At 40.2% G+C, this 16,756-nt stretch overlaps 1 protein-coding gene across 2 annotated transcripts in view; it reads left to right on the top strand.

Annotated features, from left to right (window-relative positions):
• Nucleotides 1-13,843, top strand: part of lpar1 (lysophosphatidic acid receptor 1) — a 37,848-nt gene extending 24,005 nt beyond the window's left edge. For both annotated transcript variants that reach the window (XM_069704836.1, XM_069704844.1), the window contains one exon: nt 8,379-13,843. In XM_069704836.1, coding sequence (XP_069560937.1) covers nt 8,379-8,710 — 332 coding nt within the window. In that variant the 3' untranslated portion in view covers nt 8,711-13,843. The remainder of the gene's footprint in view (nt 1-8,378) is intronic.
• Nucleotides 13,844-16,756: the final 2,913 nt, after the last annotated feature.

The raw sequence follows: 16,756 nt of genomic DNA, 5'->3' as shown, positions 1-16,756 counted from the left end.
GACAGTGTGGAGCGCCAAGCCATACCATCCCCAAACACATGCAAGCAGATGCCATATCACTATCAATAGAATCACACTGCATAACCAACCAGTGTTCACCCCAAGGACTCACCAATTGTATTATCTACATATCCAAGATACTCACAAATGTTACCCCCCCCACACACACACACACACACACATGCACACACACATTTATTCATGCATGTGTGTTTTATTGGCTCATTGAGAGCAGAACCAATCAGAGTTACTCACAGGCCAAACGCTCCAATCCGCTGTCAGCGTGGAAACACGCCTGGTATGCAGCTCACAGCATCACCTGTTTGAGTGTGTGTGGATGTGTGTAAAGAGCTTAATGCAAGAAATTAGTGGGCACAGTGCAGCTTTTCTAATCACTCAGTGGCAGCATCTGTCAGTGTGAGTCCTGTCTTATCAGTTGTTACTTTCTGGCAAACTTTACTTAAGCATCTACAATATAGTAAAATGCTTCCAGAGTGTGCGCAGACAATATATTGTACTTATTCTGTCAGCTTTTTTTTTAATTGGCCTGGATTTGTAAACCTGCATTAACAATTAAAAAAGCTTACAGTTTTAAAGTCCACAGAACAACACCTAAATGGTCAATTGACTCAATATTACTACCTGACTTCCCCGACCAAACGTCTCGCTAAATCACTATGCTAACACTATGCGTAGTATGCTCATACACCAAAGTAAGACACTCCTTGGCAACAAGGTGAGAGTGTGCAGTACCTCTTCAGGGTTATCAAGTGGGCTCCTCCCTTCACAGGGATTTCGTCAAGTTAGGCCCACGACACCTCGGGAAGGCTCAACAGCACTCCTGTTGTCCCAGAACTCCTCTCCACAATACTCACACCCACCACCCCTGCCCTACCTGCCATAGCATGACTCGTGCCTACATAATTAGGCAATTTTATCTTTGCTCAAAGCTCCACGTTGATACCTGATACCCATGAACACAACTACCATTCCTTCTCCACCTAAACCAGAGACAACTCTGCTAGTATGACCTGTGCCTACATACTTTGGCAACGTTATCTTTGCGTAATACCACAAGATCATACATGCTATACACAGCCACCAAATCCAGAGACTACTCTATTCAGCTTCTTCTGCAATCTCCCTGACGGCCTGTTGCCTGCTCCCTCCACAGATTCCAAGCTCCCTACCTCTCCTGGACGCACCCTTGTGCTCCACCCCCACCACACCCTCTACTTCAGCTGCTAGTTCGCAATATCTTTCCTTTTTCATCTCATACGCCTCATCTTTTATCTTCCAACAGCACTGTCATCTCAATGAAATAAACTATTTGCTGACTACCTAACCTACAAGCAGCAACATTTTGAAAATGGCTAGTTTTGATAAAGATTTAGATCATGTGATGTGGCATCTTCGTTGCATCCTGGGTTTTTAGCGTTGCCCGAGAAGATTGTGTTTGGCGATACAAAAAAGCCAGATTTTTTTTTTTCCTTCCAGATTGACGTGTATATGGGTGGAGCTGGACTTTTCTCTGACAGTGGTATCACGTGGTGAAGGTGTAGGTCTGACCATGCAATACTGTCAATTAGCTAACAGAAGAAATAAAAGATGTAACCATGCACAGCAAACAAAACAGTTACAAGATAAGAACAGATTGGTATTATGTTAAAGTTTTAAACCAAAGTACCAAAGTGCCGCTTGAAATCAGATAAAACTTTGGAAAAGATTCAGAATTTGGTGGTGATTGGTGTGTTTGTGGCTGCCAATCCGGATTGAAACTAAACTAGAAGCCGTGTGTTGTTTTTACTGTTGACGTCTGTCTTTTCATTCCAAAGTAATGAGTAAAAAAGACACAAGTAAGTTTTAAAAACCAGGAGTCTCAGCACCTGGAAGTGAGTCACTGCTGCTGGCCAAAGACTCTGCTGATATAGTCCAGGCTTTTTGTGCTGGCTGAGCAGAAAAACTAACCTTAATTATTGCCATTTTCAAAGAACTCACTGCACTTCCAGTCAAAAGCTTTTGACTGGAAGTACAGTGAGTACACCAGACTCCATCACTGTGTACACCACAAGCCTCTTTATCAATAACTGTAAACACTCAGCTACTGAATGCGAACTTTTATCTCATTATCCATGTGTGTGTGGAAGCACTGATGTGGGAAAGAGGGGAGTGGAAAAATAAATCCCTCTGCGGACAAACGGGAAGCCACTGGGTCATTTGAGGAATATATACCGGGATTGTGGTCGAGACCACAGATGGTGGCTGGGATCGGAAAATGATAGAAAGAGATAAACAGAAAAAGTGAAAGGCACCAGAGGAGGATGAACTGAGAGACAGACAGAAAAAGGGTTGATAGGACGACAGGTTGCAGAAAGGAAGTGATCATAGTCAGAGAAAACAGAGGGTTAAAAGAGAGATGAGTGAGGGAAAGACGGAGCCACGACCCAAAGGAAGAGAAGTCGGAGATCACCAAACTAGCGACATAAAAAAATTAGACAGAGAGACTGATGGGAAGAAAGGGAGTGAGAGCAGTAATTTAATATTGGGTGTTTAAACATTCATTTTTAAGGGCTGGGGATAATTCACATTAGTGGAAACCTGAGGCAGCATGATGACATGTGACAGACAGCATAATTTGAAGCTCTTTAATGAGTTTAGTATGTTACTACATGTGGCATACATCAGCTGGAGGCTGTCACAGGTGTGAAACACAGCTTATGAAGACTTAAAGGGTCATAGTGTTAAGAAATATTTACATAACTGTTGCACTCTTTTATTTAATGGATTTCCTTTTTTAATTTGATAAATTTCAGAGTGCCTTGGTAGGCAAACTTGTGCAATTTAATTTTTTATTTGTCAGCATCATATGACACTACAGTATTCTCACTTGTTTAAACACCTAAAACTACCTAACTATTTTCCTAATTTTGCAAAATGTTATTATGACATTGACATTATGACAAAATGATATTGACATTAATTATTCCGGTGATACTCGTACTCGTCATTAAGTACATTATCCGTACCAGATACTTGTTTCAGCCGAGTACTCGTCTGCAAGTATTTGACACCCTGAGATGGGAACGGGCGAGTACATCATGCACATAACCAAAGCAAGCAAGCAAGCCATGATTGGACAATGTTGGCATCAGATCATTTGGCAATGTATTCAAGGATGCTAAACATTCATGTCCACGTTTACAGAAATAAAACACGATTTTCACATGTGCAAAAACTCGTAAATACATACACATGTGATTGTGTACATGTAAAACATGTTTTTTTTGCCCATTGGAAACGTGGTTTTGGAACATTTATGGTGTAATTTGTGAAGCCCTTGTAGATTCCCATATGAAAACATTTCTACATATCTTCCCCATGCTATCATGCATCATGTGGTAAACATGTGTCATACTTGTGATCACGTGGAAAGATGGGAAACTTGTCACCTTTTTTTCTGTAAGGGCAAACAACAACTGATCCGGATTGTCATGGGAAGGTGACTGTACTGTAAATTATTTCTATAATTGAAATGTTTTTGACTAACTCCCTCTCAAATACCAAAAGACAGAGCCTTTTTAAACAAATCATGAATTGGTATTTCCATACATCCAACTTTTACAAAGCAAAACTTAATCGGTGTTCACTGTTATGGCTTTCTTTGTCCTGAGCATGTTTCAGAAAATGTACATTTGTGCAGGTTGTTGTTCACATCAGAGCCAAATCACTGGAAACTGTTGGCAGCTGAGAATGTGGGTAGTCAACAAAACATATCATTTCTAGTTTAAGGGCTAAACATGCCAAACCACCAGCACGGTTCTTTAAGCCATTGAACCTTATATTTATGCAATTCTGTGGCTACATGTGACTGAGGAATACGACAACCTGCTGTCAGTGGAAACAAGTAGACGACGTGTCCGTTACAGAGAAAAGCTTCCATAAACATCCTAATGATGACAAATTGAAGAAACAAGATGTCAGCCATTAGAACAAAGCCTTTTACGAACAGACAGCATTAGATTTGGAAAGAAATCCACATTTCCGAATCTGGAGGAGCAGGTGGTGTGCAGAGACAGAAAAAAAAATAGAACCCCACAATCTCCTCTTGTAATAATGATTATAGCGTTGATTGTGAGACAAAGGATGCAGGAATGGAGAGTTTTTGTGAGAGCTTTCTCAAAATCATCCAAGTGCTCTTCCATCTGTCTTCCTGCCATGTGTAATTATGTAATTGAGTGTTTGTGTGTGTTTTTGTCTGCACATGTGAGTCTTTATCTGTGTCTACTCTAAGTTTTGCGTGTGTGTGTGTGTGTGTGTGTGTGTGTGTGTGTGTGTGTGTGTGTGTGTGTGTGTGTGTGTGTGTGTGTGTGTGTGTGTGTGTGTGTGTGTGTGTGTGTGTGTGTGTGTGTTTTTGGGAGTGCAGGGTTCATTGCCATAGTCTGGTCTCCATTATTTCTTTATTTTTGTTCTTAATTTTGTGTTCATTTTTTTGAAGTTACATCTATTTTGTTGTTCATTTGTTTTTCTTCCACTATCTTTGAATTGTGGATCTAAAACATTATAGAAACCGAACAGTGATATTTTAATCCTCCTTGAAACCCTCTGGAGTGTATTTCATGCCCTTTTCCCTTAAAGTCTTAGTGAGGATTTTGATTTCAAAACATTCCTCTTCTTATAAAAGTCCTCTTTCAATAATATTTTTTTACTGGATTCTAGCTGTTGAAACATCATCCAGTATTTTGAAGCAACATGTCTCTTATTAGTCTGTAAGACATCAAATGTGACTGTGTATTATTTATGACACTGTTGCTACAGTAAGTATGATACATGTCCCTATCCTCTTCGGAATTCCTTACTCTGTCAAGGCATGGAAAGTGTCAAAGTAGCTTTCCATACATTTCCAAATGTTCCAGTCCTGCTTTAGAGCTGTGTTTATTTACTTCCCTCTAGTGACTTTCTGTCTCCAGTCTCCTTTCACTCCATGTGGCATTTTCATATAGTGACAAGGCAAAAAATATCACTAAAGTCTGCCAAAAAACTATTTGTTTTCTCCATAAACAAAAACCCTGGTTTACCCTGTGAGCCTGGCCTGGCAGTAACATCACATGGTGTGGCTGTGATAAACCAGTGACATTTTTTTGGAAGGGGCTGCAATGTAAAGAAGCAACTTTGCAATGAAGGGTGTAACGCAAGCACCCATATACCCCTGTATTAAATGTGAGGGTGAAAGCTCTCAAGTCATAACTTCACACAAAGACAGTTTCCTTCCTCATTTCGAGGGGAAATCAGGACTAACAGCCTTCAAATATATATTTCATATTCAATTTTAACTGGATTGCATCAACATTAAAGAGCTAGTAAGTCCCAAAAGAAAAGAAAATAGAAACTATGCTTGAAACTATTTTGTTTTGGTGGTTATTTTTATCAGTTTTTTTTCCCCTACTAAGACAAGAATATAGTTTGTGGTCAAGGTCAATTTAACAACTATTACACGTTTCCATCAGCACAAACACAAAATGAAACCATGTTGCTGAAGGCAGGAAACATTGTCACAGTTAGAATGCATGGCTGAAGTATTTTCCTTGTTTTTCTAACTGGTGCTCTCAATGCTCACTTGTGTCTTTTTTTTTTGCGCTGAGTCTGGTCCCTTTCAGAATAAGATGTTTCTCTGAGAGATGAATAGTTCAGATAGTTTCTCTGCTGGGTTGTGAACTGTTTGAGAAATTTATCCAATTCTGGAGAGTCCGCTTGCATAGCTGGGAAGTGAGGTCAAGCCTGCAGCTGCTGCCTGCAAAACACTAACGGATAACAGGCCTGCCTGTCAGCGCTCTCTCTCTCTCTCTCTCTCTCTCTCTCTCTCTCTCTCTCTCTCTCTCTCATCTCTGCCTTCCTAATTTCTCATCCAGACCGTTTCTTTCGAGAGTGCAATGTCCTACACTTGTCTTGAGTTACGACAAATAGCATCTGTTGACTAAATTCTCGACACTTGAACTTGGCATTCATGAGTAATGAGTCAGCTGTGCTCACACACGTCATCTAACCAGTGATATGATGCATTGTGCTCTCTCTAAAGAGTTTAGGAGGTCGTGGATGTGACGATAGAACACTACAGATATGGCTGAACAGGTAGAGGTAGAGGTTGGTCATTTCTGCTTGCTTGATCTGATTTCCTAAGAAATCTGGAATCTCATCCTGTCTCAGACTGACTACATTGGTTTCTTTTAACCATAACCAGGAAGTTGTAGTTGCTCTTAACTAACTTTAACTGTCAAATGAAGTGTTTCTGTAATGGCCATAAATGACAGCCTTGGAAGGCATATATAAAAAAGAAAAATGCTGACAATTAATTTCTATTGGATTTTTTTTATATGTGTGTATTTTCAAACCATTTTTGCAACAGTTCTGTGACTTTTATTTTGAAATGTTTTACCTTTTTCTTGGTCCTCTGGTATATGGAGACCAAAAAGTGACACATTTTTAATCAAAATGTTAAATGTTAAATCATCAAGTAGGAACACATTTAAATAGCAGAGCAAGTTACATAATTACAAAATTTACATTTATTTTTCTCAGTACATGATAAAACATTTATAATGTTGCTGGTAAAACATGATCCTTTTTCCCCCAAATGTATCTTCTGTCATAAAAGCAGCGTAAAAAAAAGTTTACAAGAAAACATTTTAGTGGTATTTTTCACCTCCGGAGCTCTATAACTGCTAACATTATGTACCCACAATACAAAACAATTTAAAAACACTGTACAACTAAAATACTTTGTACTCCCAACATGTCATATAATAGTGTTAGATGTGGTTCTAGAGAGACATGGTTGTTTTGCTTTGTACACTAATGGTGATGTGGTTGCTCACTGATGGTGATGTGGTTGTAGAGTGATCTTTGTTTCAAAACAGACCAAAAACTCTTGAGTTTAACGGCTGCAGTTAGTAGTGGGATGCATTTTCAGGGGCAAAATGGTGGGCCCACTTTGTTTTCGTCTTTTGTGTTTGTCTGTGTTTGTGTATGTGTATAGTTTAGTCACGAGACAGGAAAGACAAAGAAATAACTGCCAGATCCAAGTTCAGGATGTCATATTAACATCATACTAATTTAAGAGTGAGAATGCACGTGGCACAATGAATCAAACAGATAATCCAGACTCTGAAAAAGACCCAGTTTCATGTCATCACTCATGAAACATCAGACCAACTGACTCATCATTACTCAAGTATGACTCAGCACAAGTCCAAACCAAGTAATCAGTATTTCAAATCTAAATCATTAGTCATGACAATTGAAGCTACAGCAATCCAATGTCGGCCAAGACCTACTTCTGCCATGTACTGCAAGGTGTTAATACAAATGAGAAAAAACTGAAACGCAGGATATCAACGCAGTGAAATTCAAGAAGCCAGGTTCATATGCTTACTCAGTCCAAGTGTGTCATCAGGCTCATTAAATCGTAGAGGAAACCAGGAATGGGTCTGATTAGTAATCATTACTCATGTGCAAAGATAAGCAAAAAAAAAAAATCATAATGGAAAAAGGCTAAAAACCTGAAGTGTTTGGTCAGAGACCAAAGCCTGTTTTGTGCTAGTTTTGTTTTTTTTTGTTTTTTTTTATGTACCTCTCAAAGTATCTTATTCATTTCAAAATAGATGTGGTCAACTTTTAGAATTAAAAAAAAAGTGGATTGTGAGGTAGACTTTGAAAAGTTATGATTCCTCAATAAAATCCGTTGGAACTCTGAAGGTCTCAGATAATTTAACACATTAAGGATCAGAGATATTATTATACATTGACTAATGTTGACGGGGCGGCACAGGGGTGAAGTGGTCAGTACTGTCGCCTCACAGCAAGAAGGTTCTAGGTTCGAACTTCGTCCAGGGGCCTTGCTGTGCGGAGTTTGCATATACTCTCTGTGTCTACGTGGGTTCTCTCCGGATACTCCGGCTTCCTCAAAATGCATGTCTGGTTAATTGGTGATTCTAGAAATTGCCCAGGTGTTTCTGTCTGTCTCTATGTGTTGGCCTTGTGATGGACTGGCGATCTGTCCTCGGTGTACTCTGCTGGGATAGGCTTCTGCCCCCCCCCCCCCTCCTCCGGATAAGATGATAGATGGATGGACTAATGTTGACGAGATACTCCAATAGTGTCACTTAAACAGTTGGTAAAGTGGCAGAATTAAGCTATCTTGTGGTCACAACAATCATATGAAACTTCATTAAACATTTGATTTTTGCTTATTATTAATATTTAACCTGTAAATGCAGTATTTATTTTGTGTACTTTTTTGTATAGTATGACAGAACAACAGTTTTTTTTTATGTTCTTAACAAACAGCAGTTAAAGCAGTTATTTTCTGCTTTGTGTCTCTTCAGGTGCGTTCATCATCTGCTGGACCCCCGGCTTGGTAATCCTCCTCCTCGATGTCTTCTGTGCCAGCTGCAATGTCCTCACCTACGAAAAGTTCTTCCTGCTTCTTGCCGAGTTCAACTCGGCCATGAACCCCATCATCTACTCCTACCGGGATAAGGAAATGAGCGCCACCTTCAGGCAGATCCTGTGCTGCCAGCGACAGGAGAACGTGAACGGCACGGTGGCGGAGGGATCCGACCGGTCGGCGTCTTCCATCAACCACACAGTGCTGAGCGGCAGCGGCATGCACCATCACCACCACCACCACCACAATAATGAACACTCGGTGGTATAAAAATCCATCTGCTTGAAAGGGTTTCTCTCTAGAGGAGATACTGACTGAACGAAGGTAAACAGAGGTAATGGTAAGGTCAAGAGGGACTGCAAACATGATGGGGACTGAAGACAGTAGTGGGATTAATTTGAGAATGAAGACAGGTAGATGATGAGGAGCATTAGTCACAATGAAGAAGAGCATGACAACTATGAAGAAAGATTAAAGGACTTCATTTGCCTGGAGAGAGAACAGGAGAGGAGTCTGATCTTCGAGGACTCTGATAGGCTGTTAGTATTTTTGTTTAGTTGTTTATTATTTTCTATTTGTGTTAAATGTGTTGTTACGGATGAAAATGACATGAACTATTTAAAAGTAATCTGTGAAATGAAGGTAATGCCAGTATAACCCATCCTCTTCCTGCAGTCCTCTCCAACTTTGTACCCTTTGGAAGTGGATTTCAGACCATTGACAAGAAAGATGTACATGTTCCTGTTACATACACACATGACAGTACCATTGGTACTTCCTTCTCCGCCTTTCACTGCCTTATTTGTGTTAGCCAAGTTGTGTTGGTTGTTATCCCATATTTAGAGCACCATGGTTTCTTTTTCATTAACATTTGGTGGGAAAGACTTCAAATCTGAGAAAATTTAAATCCAACATTTTACATTCTTTGCCAATAACATGCAATTTAATATTACTTCAAGCAGCTTTAACTTTAAAAAATGCCTTGCGGAGACTTCAGGCAGGTTTTCTTGACGGGGTTTGGATCAATTTCCAGGTTTTTATATAGCTCAAAAGCAAGCAGTGAGTGACTGATTAGTTATCATGCCAAAGCTTTTAAATATATAAATATTAACATGTGTGGCATGTCTACCAAAAAACTGCAGCACTGTTCTATTCATCTGTCTAACAAACCAGAGACATTAACCTATTCTGCAGTTGAGTCATCAGTGATTTTTTTTTTTAATGACAAGTGACCTTATGGCTTAAATACTTTGGGGTTTCATCATTATGCTGACCATCCTCTCTTATTAAATAGCTTTCTTTAACAGTGCCTAGCTTTCATCCAACTTAAATACATGAAAGGTCCAAGATTTGCAAGAAATCCTGGGTTGTTTATTCCTTCTAAGGAATTAAAATCAACTTGTTCCAGGGATCTCACGAAAAAGAGGAGGAGGAGAAGGCTCTGTACTACAGTGTTATGCGGAGACAAGGTTAGGGTCATATCTGCCGAGTGTTGTCAGACTGCAGATCATGGCGTGAAATGTGCTAGGATGTCAACCTCTCGTGTGTTGCTGTGTCCACGAGGCTGACCGTGGAAAAGGTGGAAGTTATTGTGAAAACAAAGCAGGATTAACATAATTTCTGGCAGAGTTGTGGCTTCACTGCATTGATTGGCTATTCCATCTTCTCAGCTTGAACATGAAAATTAAATGAATGTTAATGAAGATAAAAGTTCATTGTTGCTATATTCCATCTTGGAATTATATAGTAGCTGATCTAACAACAACATTGACCTGCTCTGTTACCTACTAGGTCTCCAGAGTTGAACTGGAAACGCTGATATGTGAGCATTTGACTGTGTCACTGGCTAAATTTAAACCAAGTAGGCGGAGTCAAAGAAAAAGTTAGTCTGAATTGTAGACTGTAAATAAATGTGGACATAGCTTTTGTGTCTGAAAAATTAGGCAAGTGCGGAAGTGCCTTAAAATACAATACCTCCAATGGCCACTAGGGGTTGACTGCAAAAAAGGCTCCGGCTCCATAGACCCCAATTAATGAATTACAAAAGTCAATAAATTTTGATGGTATCTTTTGCTAAAGTCACGCCTTTTTTCTGGTGGTTCATGTGGAAATAATCCTATCATTAATTAGATGTTAGGCCTCAAAAAGTGTCATTTTTGTGGGCGTGTCAGTTTGGTTGAAAGCACTGTGGTACAGTCAGATTTCCACTATTGGTGGGCGTGGCAAAGTGTTCTCGGGTTCCCAATCAGATTAAGCCAGATCTCTGCTCACTCGTCCTCAGCTCATACAAATATGGTCACTTCCGGCCCTAAAAGGGCAAAATGACGACGGCCAAAATCCGAACTCAAGGCTTTATGACGATGTTCCCTAACCAATGGGTGACGTCACTGTGTTTTCTTTTTGTAATAAAGCAAACTCCTAGCATGACCAAGGGTCTGCAGCTATGCTATAGGTTGTGTCAGGCTCTATAGGCGCAGCAGTGCTTCGAGCAAGCTGCTTGTACGGGTAATAAAATTCCAACATCATGTCGCGCACTTCGTTTCCTCAAACGTCTGCTCTCTGTAGACAGTTTCAATTGATCGGTGGTGCAAATTTACGTAAGAGTTCTCCAAAAGCAGTGCTCAGATTTTTTTTTCACCTCCATGAGAAAATCCACATCCGTTTCAGAACATACTGCTCTTTCAGGGACTCATGACCTGAAGCACCGCAGCCTTATGAGTGTCCTTGGCTCCAGCAAACACTCCAGGTTTCCAGTCTCTGTCATATTTACCAGAAACTGAATGACATGGTCATATTTTTGGTTGTAACAGTGTTATCGGTGATATGAAGTCCATCTAAAAATGTGCTATAACATTGATGTTTCCTAAAGTGTCTTTAAAGAATGTTTCCCATGACTCAACAATAAGTATTTTTGGGAGTAAATATGGCACTGGCAACAGTAGCTGAGGGTATTTTTCAAAATGAGCTGACTTGCTCATGCTCACAACTGTGCCAGTGTTGAGCAAATGCAGTGTTGAATGGTATAATATTTTTTTTTTTCCATAAGTGGACTCCCAGACTTCTGCCCTTGACTTCAGATATTTTGTGCCAGCTGAGAGTCAGCGTGGTGATGCTATGACGTAGATTGTTTAAAATTGCCAGCTGAATGTTTTGTCATGACCTGAATCAAAATGCTTTTTGGCCAAAAGACATAGACAAGGTTCCCAGCAGCTGACAGCGAAGTGGGAATCGCTGCCAAAAATATAGTCAAATGTTTTCCAGGAAGCAAGATGTTTGTCAGGAATTGAAGCTCCAGTGCTAACATGAAGTCGGCTGGTATTTTTGGCTGTCCCAAGTTGCCGAAATTTGGGGCTGTTTATCAGGCAACGTAATTGTTTTATCCAGATAAAGATGATAGAGTTCAGCCTCTCTTTTCCCACCCTCGCCCTTCTTCAGTCTCTTCTTTCTGCTGCACATGTGTGTTCAAACGCACCCTATTGACCGCTGTCACCAGTGGGGAGTGGTTTTCCCACTCTATCTCCCCATTTAGATTGTCTTTACTATTTAGGCGCTTTTTTTTTTTTATCTCTGGAGAAACAAATCTCTCGTCATATTTTTTTTCTTACATTTTTCCACTGTTCATATCTGTTAACTTCACAAGAATATTAGTGACACTCATTAATTAATTGATCAAACTTTGTCAATGTACAAACCTGGACACAACCCTCCATAATTGACATTCACTGTAACCATTTTTCTAACCAACTATTGATTCAGGTTATTATAGCAAGCCAACTAAAACTTTTTATCTTTCTTTGTCTTCGTTTACCAGTGTGTCACTCTTTGTATACCATTGTAAGTATATGTGTACAGTATGTATATATAAAATATATTATTCCAAGTTAATCACCAAAGGGAAAACTGTTTGTGTCTGTAAATTTAACTAATACTCTGCCCAGATGTACTGTAGGATTGTGTTTGGTTTTTTTGTAATTTTTTTTATTGTGATTCTAATTCATGAATCTCCCATAGACACAATTACAGTTGTTAACTTGTTTGTAACCCCAAACCAGATACCTGTGAGTGCAGTGTCTTTAAGTTCTCCTCTGTAAAGAGTAACTTAACACCAGACCAAAGACTGTCTGTAAAAGGGGATGTAGTTTACAGGTCTGAAAAATGGGACCAATGCGTAACTGCCATAAACTGCAATACCACCGAGGGCCACTAGGGGTTGGCTCTAAAAAGCCTCCTGCTCCATAGACTCCTATTCCGTGAATTTCAAAGTCAGTACATTTTTACCACAAGTTGTTTTGGTGTTGTTAGCTAAAGTTCCTCCTCCGTATTAGTTTTCTGATGGTGCATCTGAAAATAATCCAAACAGTGTTTTGAAGTTAGGCCTAAAAAAAAAGCTGCGTTTTTGGAGGGCATGTCACTTTGATTGACAGGTTGTTGCTCTTGGTGGGCGGGGTGTAGTGTCCTCTGCTTTCCAATCAGATCGAGTCAGATCCACCTGATGACATAGCTCATGTGGAGTCAGGTGTCTGGTATAGGCGAGCAGGTGTAGTGTTCTCGGGTTTTCAGGGGGATCCACCGATGGCTCCTCCCCAGCTTGTTCCAACATGGTCACTTCTGGCTCCGTCCTCTCTGGTTGAAGGCTTCAGCAGTGATGTCAGTGTTGGAAGGAGTAGATTTGTTCGTCACTGCAGCAAAGTGAGGATTAAAACCACTGGAGATCAGCAAACACAACATTTCCAGGTGTTGTTACGTTACTGTTTAAGCTTGTGTGTTGCTAATACAGTCATGTTACAATTGCCTTAAAGCAGAACAAAGATTGATGTTAGAGTGATGCTTAAAAACACAACACCATTCGTTGTTTTCTATGTAAATTCGAAAGTATCCGATTTCCCGTGGATGCTGCGTCAACTCTCCAGAGAACAGTTATCTCCCCAGATTAGCACATACTGGCTATTATATACTGACTGCTTTTTATTTTGTCTGAATGGTGCATCCAGTGATTACTTGTGGCCTTCAACTGGTGTTGCATGACACTGCCAGTGTTGCAATTTGTTTTAACACCAAAAACTTTGCATCCCATAGTCATCCGCAGAATCATAACGTGTACATTGGTAAGAGTACTGACTGATCTTCCTAGCTGTATGTCTGAAATATTTTGTTCTTCCAATAAAGTGACATTTTATTGAAAAATTCCCAAGCCTCAGATTTAACAAACCATGTACCAGTAGTTTTTAGAAAGTCAGTGTAACACAAATACATGTAATTTCCATGCTTTCTGTACTGTAGAGGCCAATATCAATGCATGTCCAGCCAGAGTCATTGTGTTGATATTACAGCAACAATAAAAACATCAGAAAAGTCAAAATTGACGTGCAAGTGTGTTTGGTTTATATAAAATAAAATAGATATAACAGAGTGTTTAGTCTCGCTATGGTTGTTTCTTTCTTTTATCCACCAATGTGTCTGGTTCTATGATGCCAAAAAAAGTCAGTACAGGGAACACCCGGGGTCACAGACAGACACGGACTATTTTTTTTTGCCAGACCCAATAATCTCTGGACCTTGAGCTTGTTCACACACTGTTGACAGCCTTGGCTTGGCAGTCAGCATAAGTCCGGGTTGTTTATTTTCTTGTAAGAGGAACACTTTTGTTTTTTGTCCAGTTTTTTGTGTGTGATTTTTTTTTTTTTTTTTGCAAGGCTGTGCAGGTTTCGAGGTGAGAAAATACTGAACAAATTAGTTCCCAACATTTATACAGTCTTGGACTTGGCGCCACATGATACATTTACCAGAGAACATGAGCTTACGCAAAAGACAACGTCAATGCTGATTTTGTTCCTGCAAACCCACCCAGGAGTCAAACCCACAGAGAGCTACGACCCAACTCTGCGATGCCCCTCACCTCTACAGAGACATTTATCCTTGTTTGGTTAATTCTTTTGGCAGACACAGTTAGTGAGTAAGTGGTGAACACATTTCATGATTTGTGTTTTGTGACAAAACATTACCCTTAAAATAGCACCCTCGGTGCTGAGTGTGCATGTGGCCTCTGACATAAAGCAGACTCTGAAGTATTGCACTGTACCAGTGGGGTATGTGTGTATGTTTAACGCTACTGTAAGCGTGGTCAGGACAACTGTGTTGTCTGTCACATGAATTGAGTAGAAGTCATTGCAACAGCGAGCAAATGTTTTTATAGGAAAGAATGTCGTGCACGTGTGTGTGTGTGTGTGTGTGTGTGTGTGTGTGTGTGTGTGTGTGTGTGTGTGTGTGTGTGTGTGTGTGTGTGTGTGCGTGTGCGTGTGCGCGTGTGTACACTTTGTTGTGTTTATTGTTCCACAGTTTAGACTGCTAGTCTCCAGTTGACTGATATATGTCTCCTTACTTCCTGTTGCTCCCTAAATGGGCCAATCAGATTCAGGGCAGACACACAGGAAGTTCCCCTCAGCGGCTGCTGAGTGAGGGGGATGTCACATCTTCGTCACAATGTCAATACAGACACTTTCCATGGTTTCCATCATGGTTTGCTGACTGACATATAAATCCCCTCTGTCAAACATCCTACTGCATGTGTGGCAGTCAGATTAAAGCTAACAATGTGAATGGATAGAAGTAAGCATCCTGTTGCCAGCTACATTTACGGCAGATGGAACGGTCAACTAGACATTAAACGAGCTGCTCAAATGCTGAAACATTCAGAAAACTCCAGCTTCCTCGGAGCTGCAAAGATCAACTGACCCCAAGAAGATTATTGTCACAAAACAGGAAGTGATTTGTAGCAGTAATAATGCAGGGCTGTCGAACATCAAGAGCTGCTATTGGCAGGAAGTTTAGCGTGTCCACTTAGATAAACTTTATGTTTGTACTGAAACAAAACAAACAAGAGACAGGCGAAGGAAACTGACTGCAACTACTACAGATAAGACAGGAAACAGTGGTGGAGAAAGAAAGGACAGATGGAGATGGAACCAAAGGAGCATTCAAAAGACTCATTGAGACAAAGAAATGGAAGGAGTGAAGACTGGAGTGACTGAAAGGGTCAAAACAAGGGACAACCAACACGTAAAAATAAAACACCTGTCTAGATACTTACCCCCCATTAATTCACGCAGTGTGTTTGCATGGATTTTAACTTGAGTGAGGCTTTGCTTGTAAATGCTTGAAGAGTTACAAACTGTCCCATCCCTAATTAACAGCAAAAAGATACTTGTTGTTTTCTTTTGTCTTAAAATGGGTTTTATGAAATTGATTTTGAAAAAGGTACCAGTATCAAAGTCAAAGTTCTAGTACAGTACGATAGTCAGCCCTAATGGTACATTCACCTCTCAAATAATGACATATTAATTACTTTTAAAAGTAAAAGTATCATGATAGTGTTAATATTGGGGCTGGTATTGCTTGGGATTGGATTTAAAACCGCGGTTTGGAGTATGGCTCACCCCTGAATCTGATACAAAGGAAAATTTGATCAACAAAACATTGAAACCTATTTAAAGGCAAAAGCATCTGAGTTGGTTATAGTCCATTATTCTCATAAAATTAGGGAACAAAGATACATTGGTAAGAATCACAAAACATCCAGTGCTCAACACTCAAAGAAGAAATCCAGACACTAGAAATTAACAGGAGGTAAAAAAAAGTATGGAAGGGGTGGATGGAGGAGGAAGTGGGAGTGAGAGAGTCTGAGCCACAGTTTTGATGTAGAAGAAGAGGGATGACCAGTCCAACGCCAAACTCCATGCTGCCTACTCCAAACAGTTTACACTGGGCATCCCCAAAACACACACTAGAAAACCTCCTCCATGCACTCATGCACTCATGCACTGGGAAGTAAACCCACACTTGTTGACAAAGCTCTACAAACCGGCACAAATAAAATGTTCTCAGTAATGCTCACTGTAGAAATATGATGCACAATTTTTCTTTCAGTGCAGTTCACCCCCCCTCCCTCCCCCACTGGTCCCTCTTGTGGTGAGAAAAAACACTGCAGAATCCACATGGTAAAACACTTGTTGCACTTGGGCTGTTAAGGAACATGAATGAAGGGAAGCTCGTCACAATTAAAGAAACAGAGAGGAAGTGTTTTTTTTTTTTTTAAACACGGGGAACGGTGTGAGGTCAGTAAGAAATAAATATGCAGTGTGAGGCGGAGTTCTTCTCATCCGCTGGGTCTATGAATTTTGCGGTATCTGCGGAGATCATCATGTCTCTGCTAAAGCCTCAATTCCTCTCTGTGGTTAAAACACTTTGAAAGTATACAGAGGAAGTTGTAGGGTTTGTGTCATTTTGCTCCATGCACTTTTGCAATGAAGCCACACCAGA

Source organism: Brachyistius frenatus, unplaced genomic scaffold (genome assembly GCF_029030835.1).
Source record: "Brachyistius frenatus isolate BFR_SWC_R1_liver_20210118 unplaced genomic scaffold, ASM2903083v1 Contig_3, whole genome shotgun sequence".
Classification (NCBI taxonomy): Eukaryota; Metazoa; Chordata; class Actinopteri; family Embiotocidae; genus Brachyistius; species Brachyistius frenatus.
This window is presented reverse-complemented; position numbering and strand designations above follow the sequence as displayed.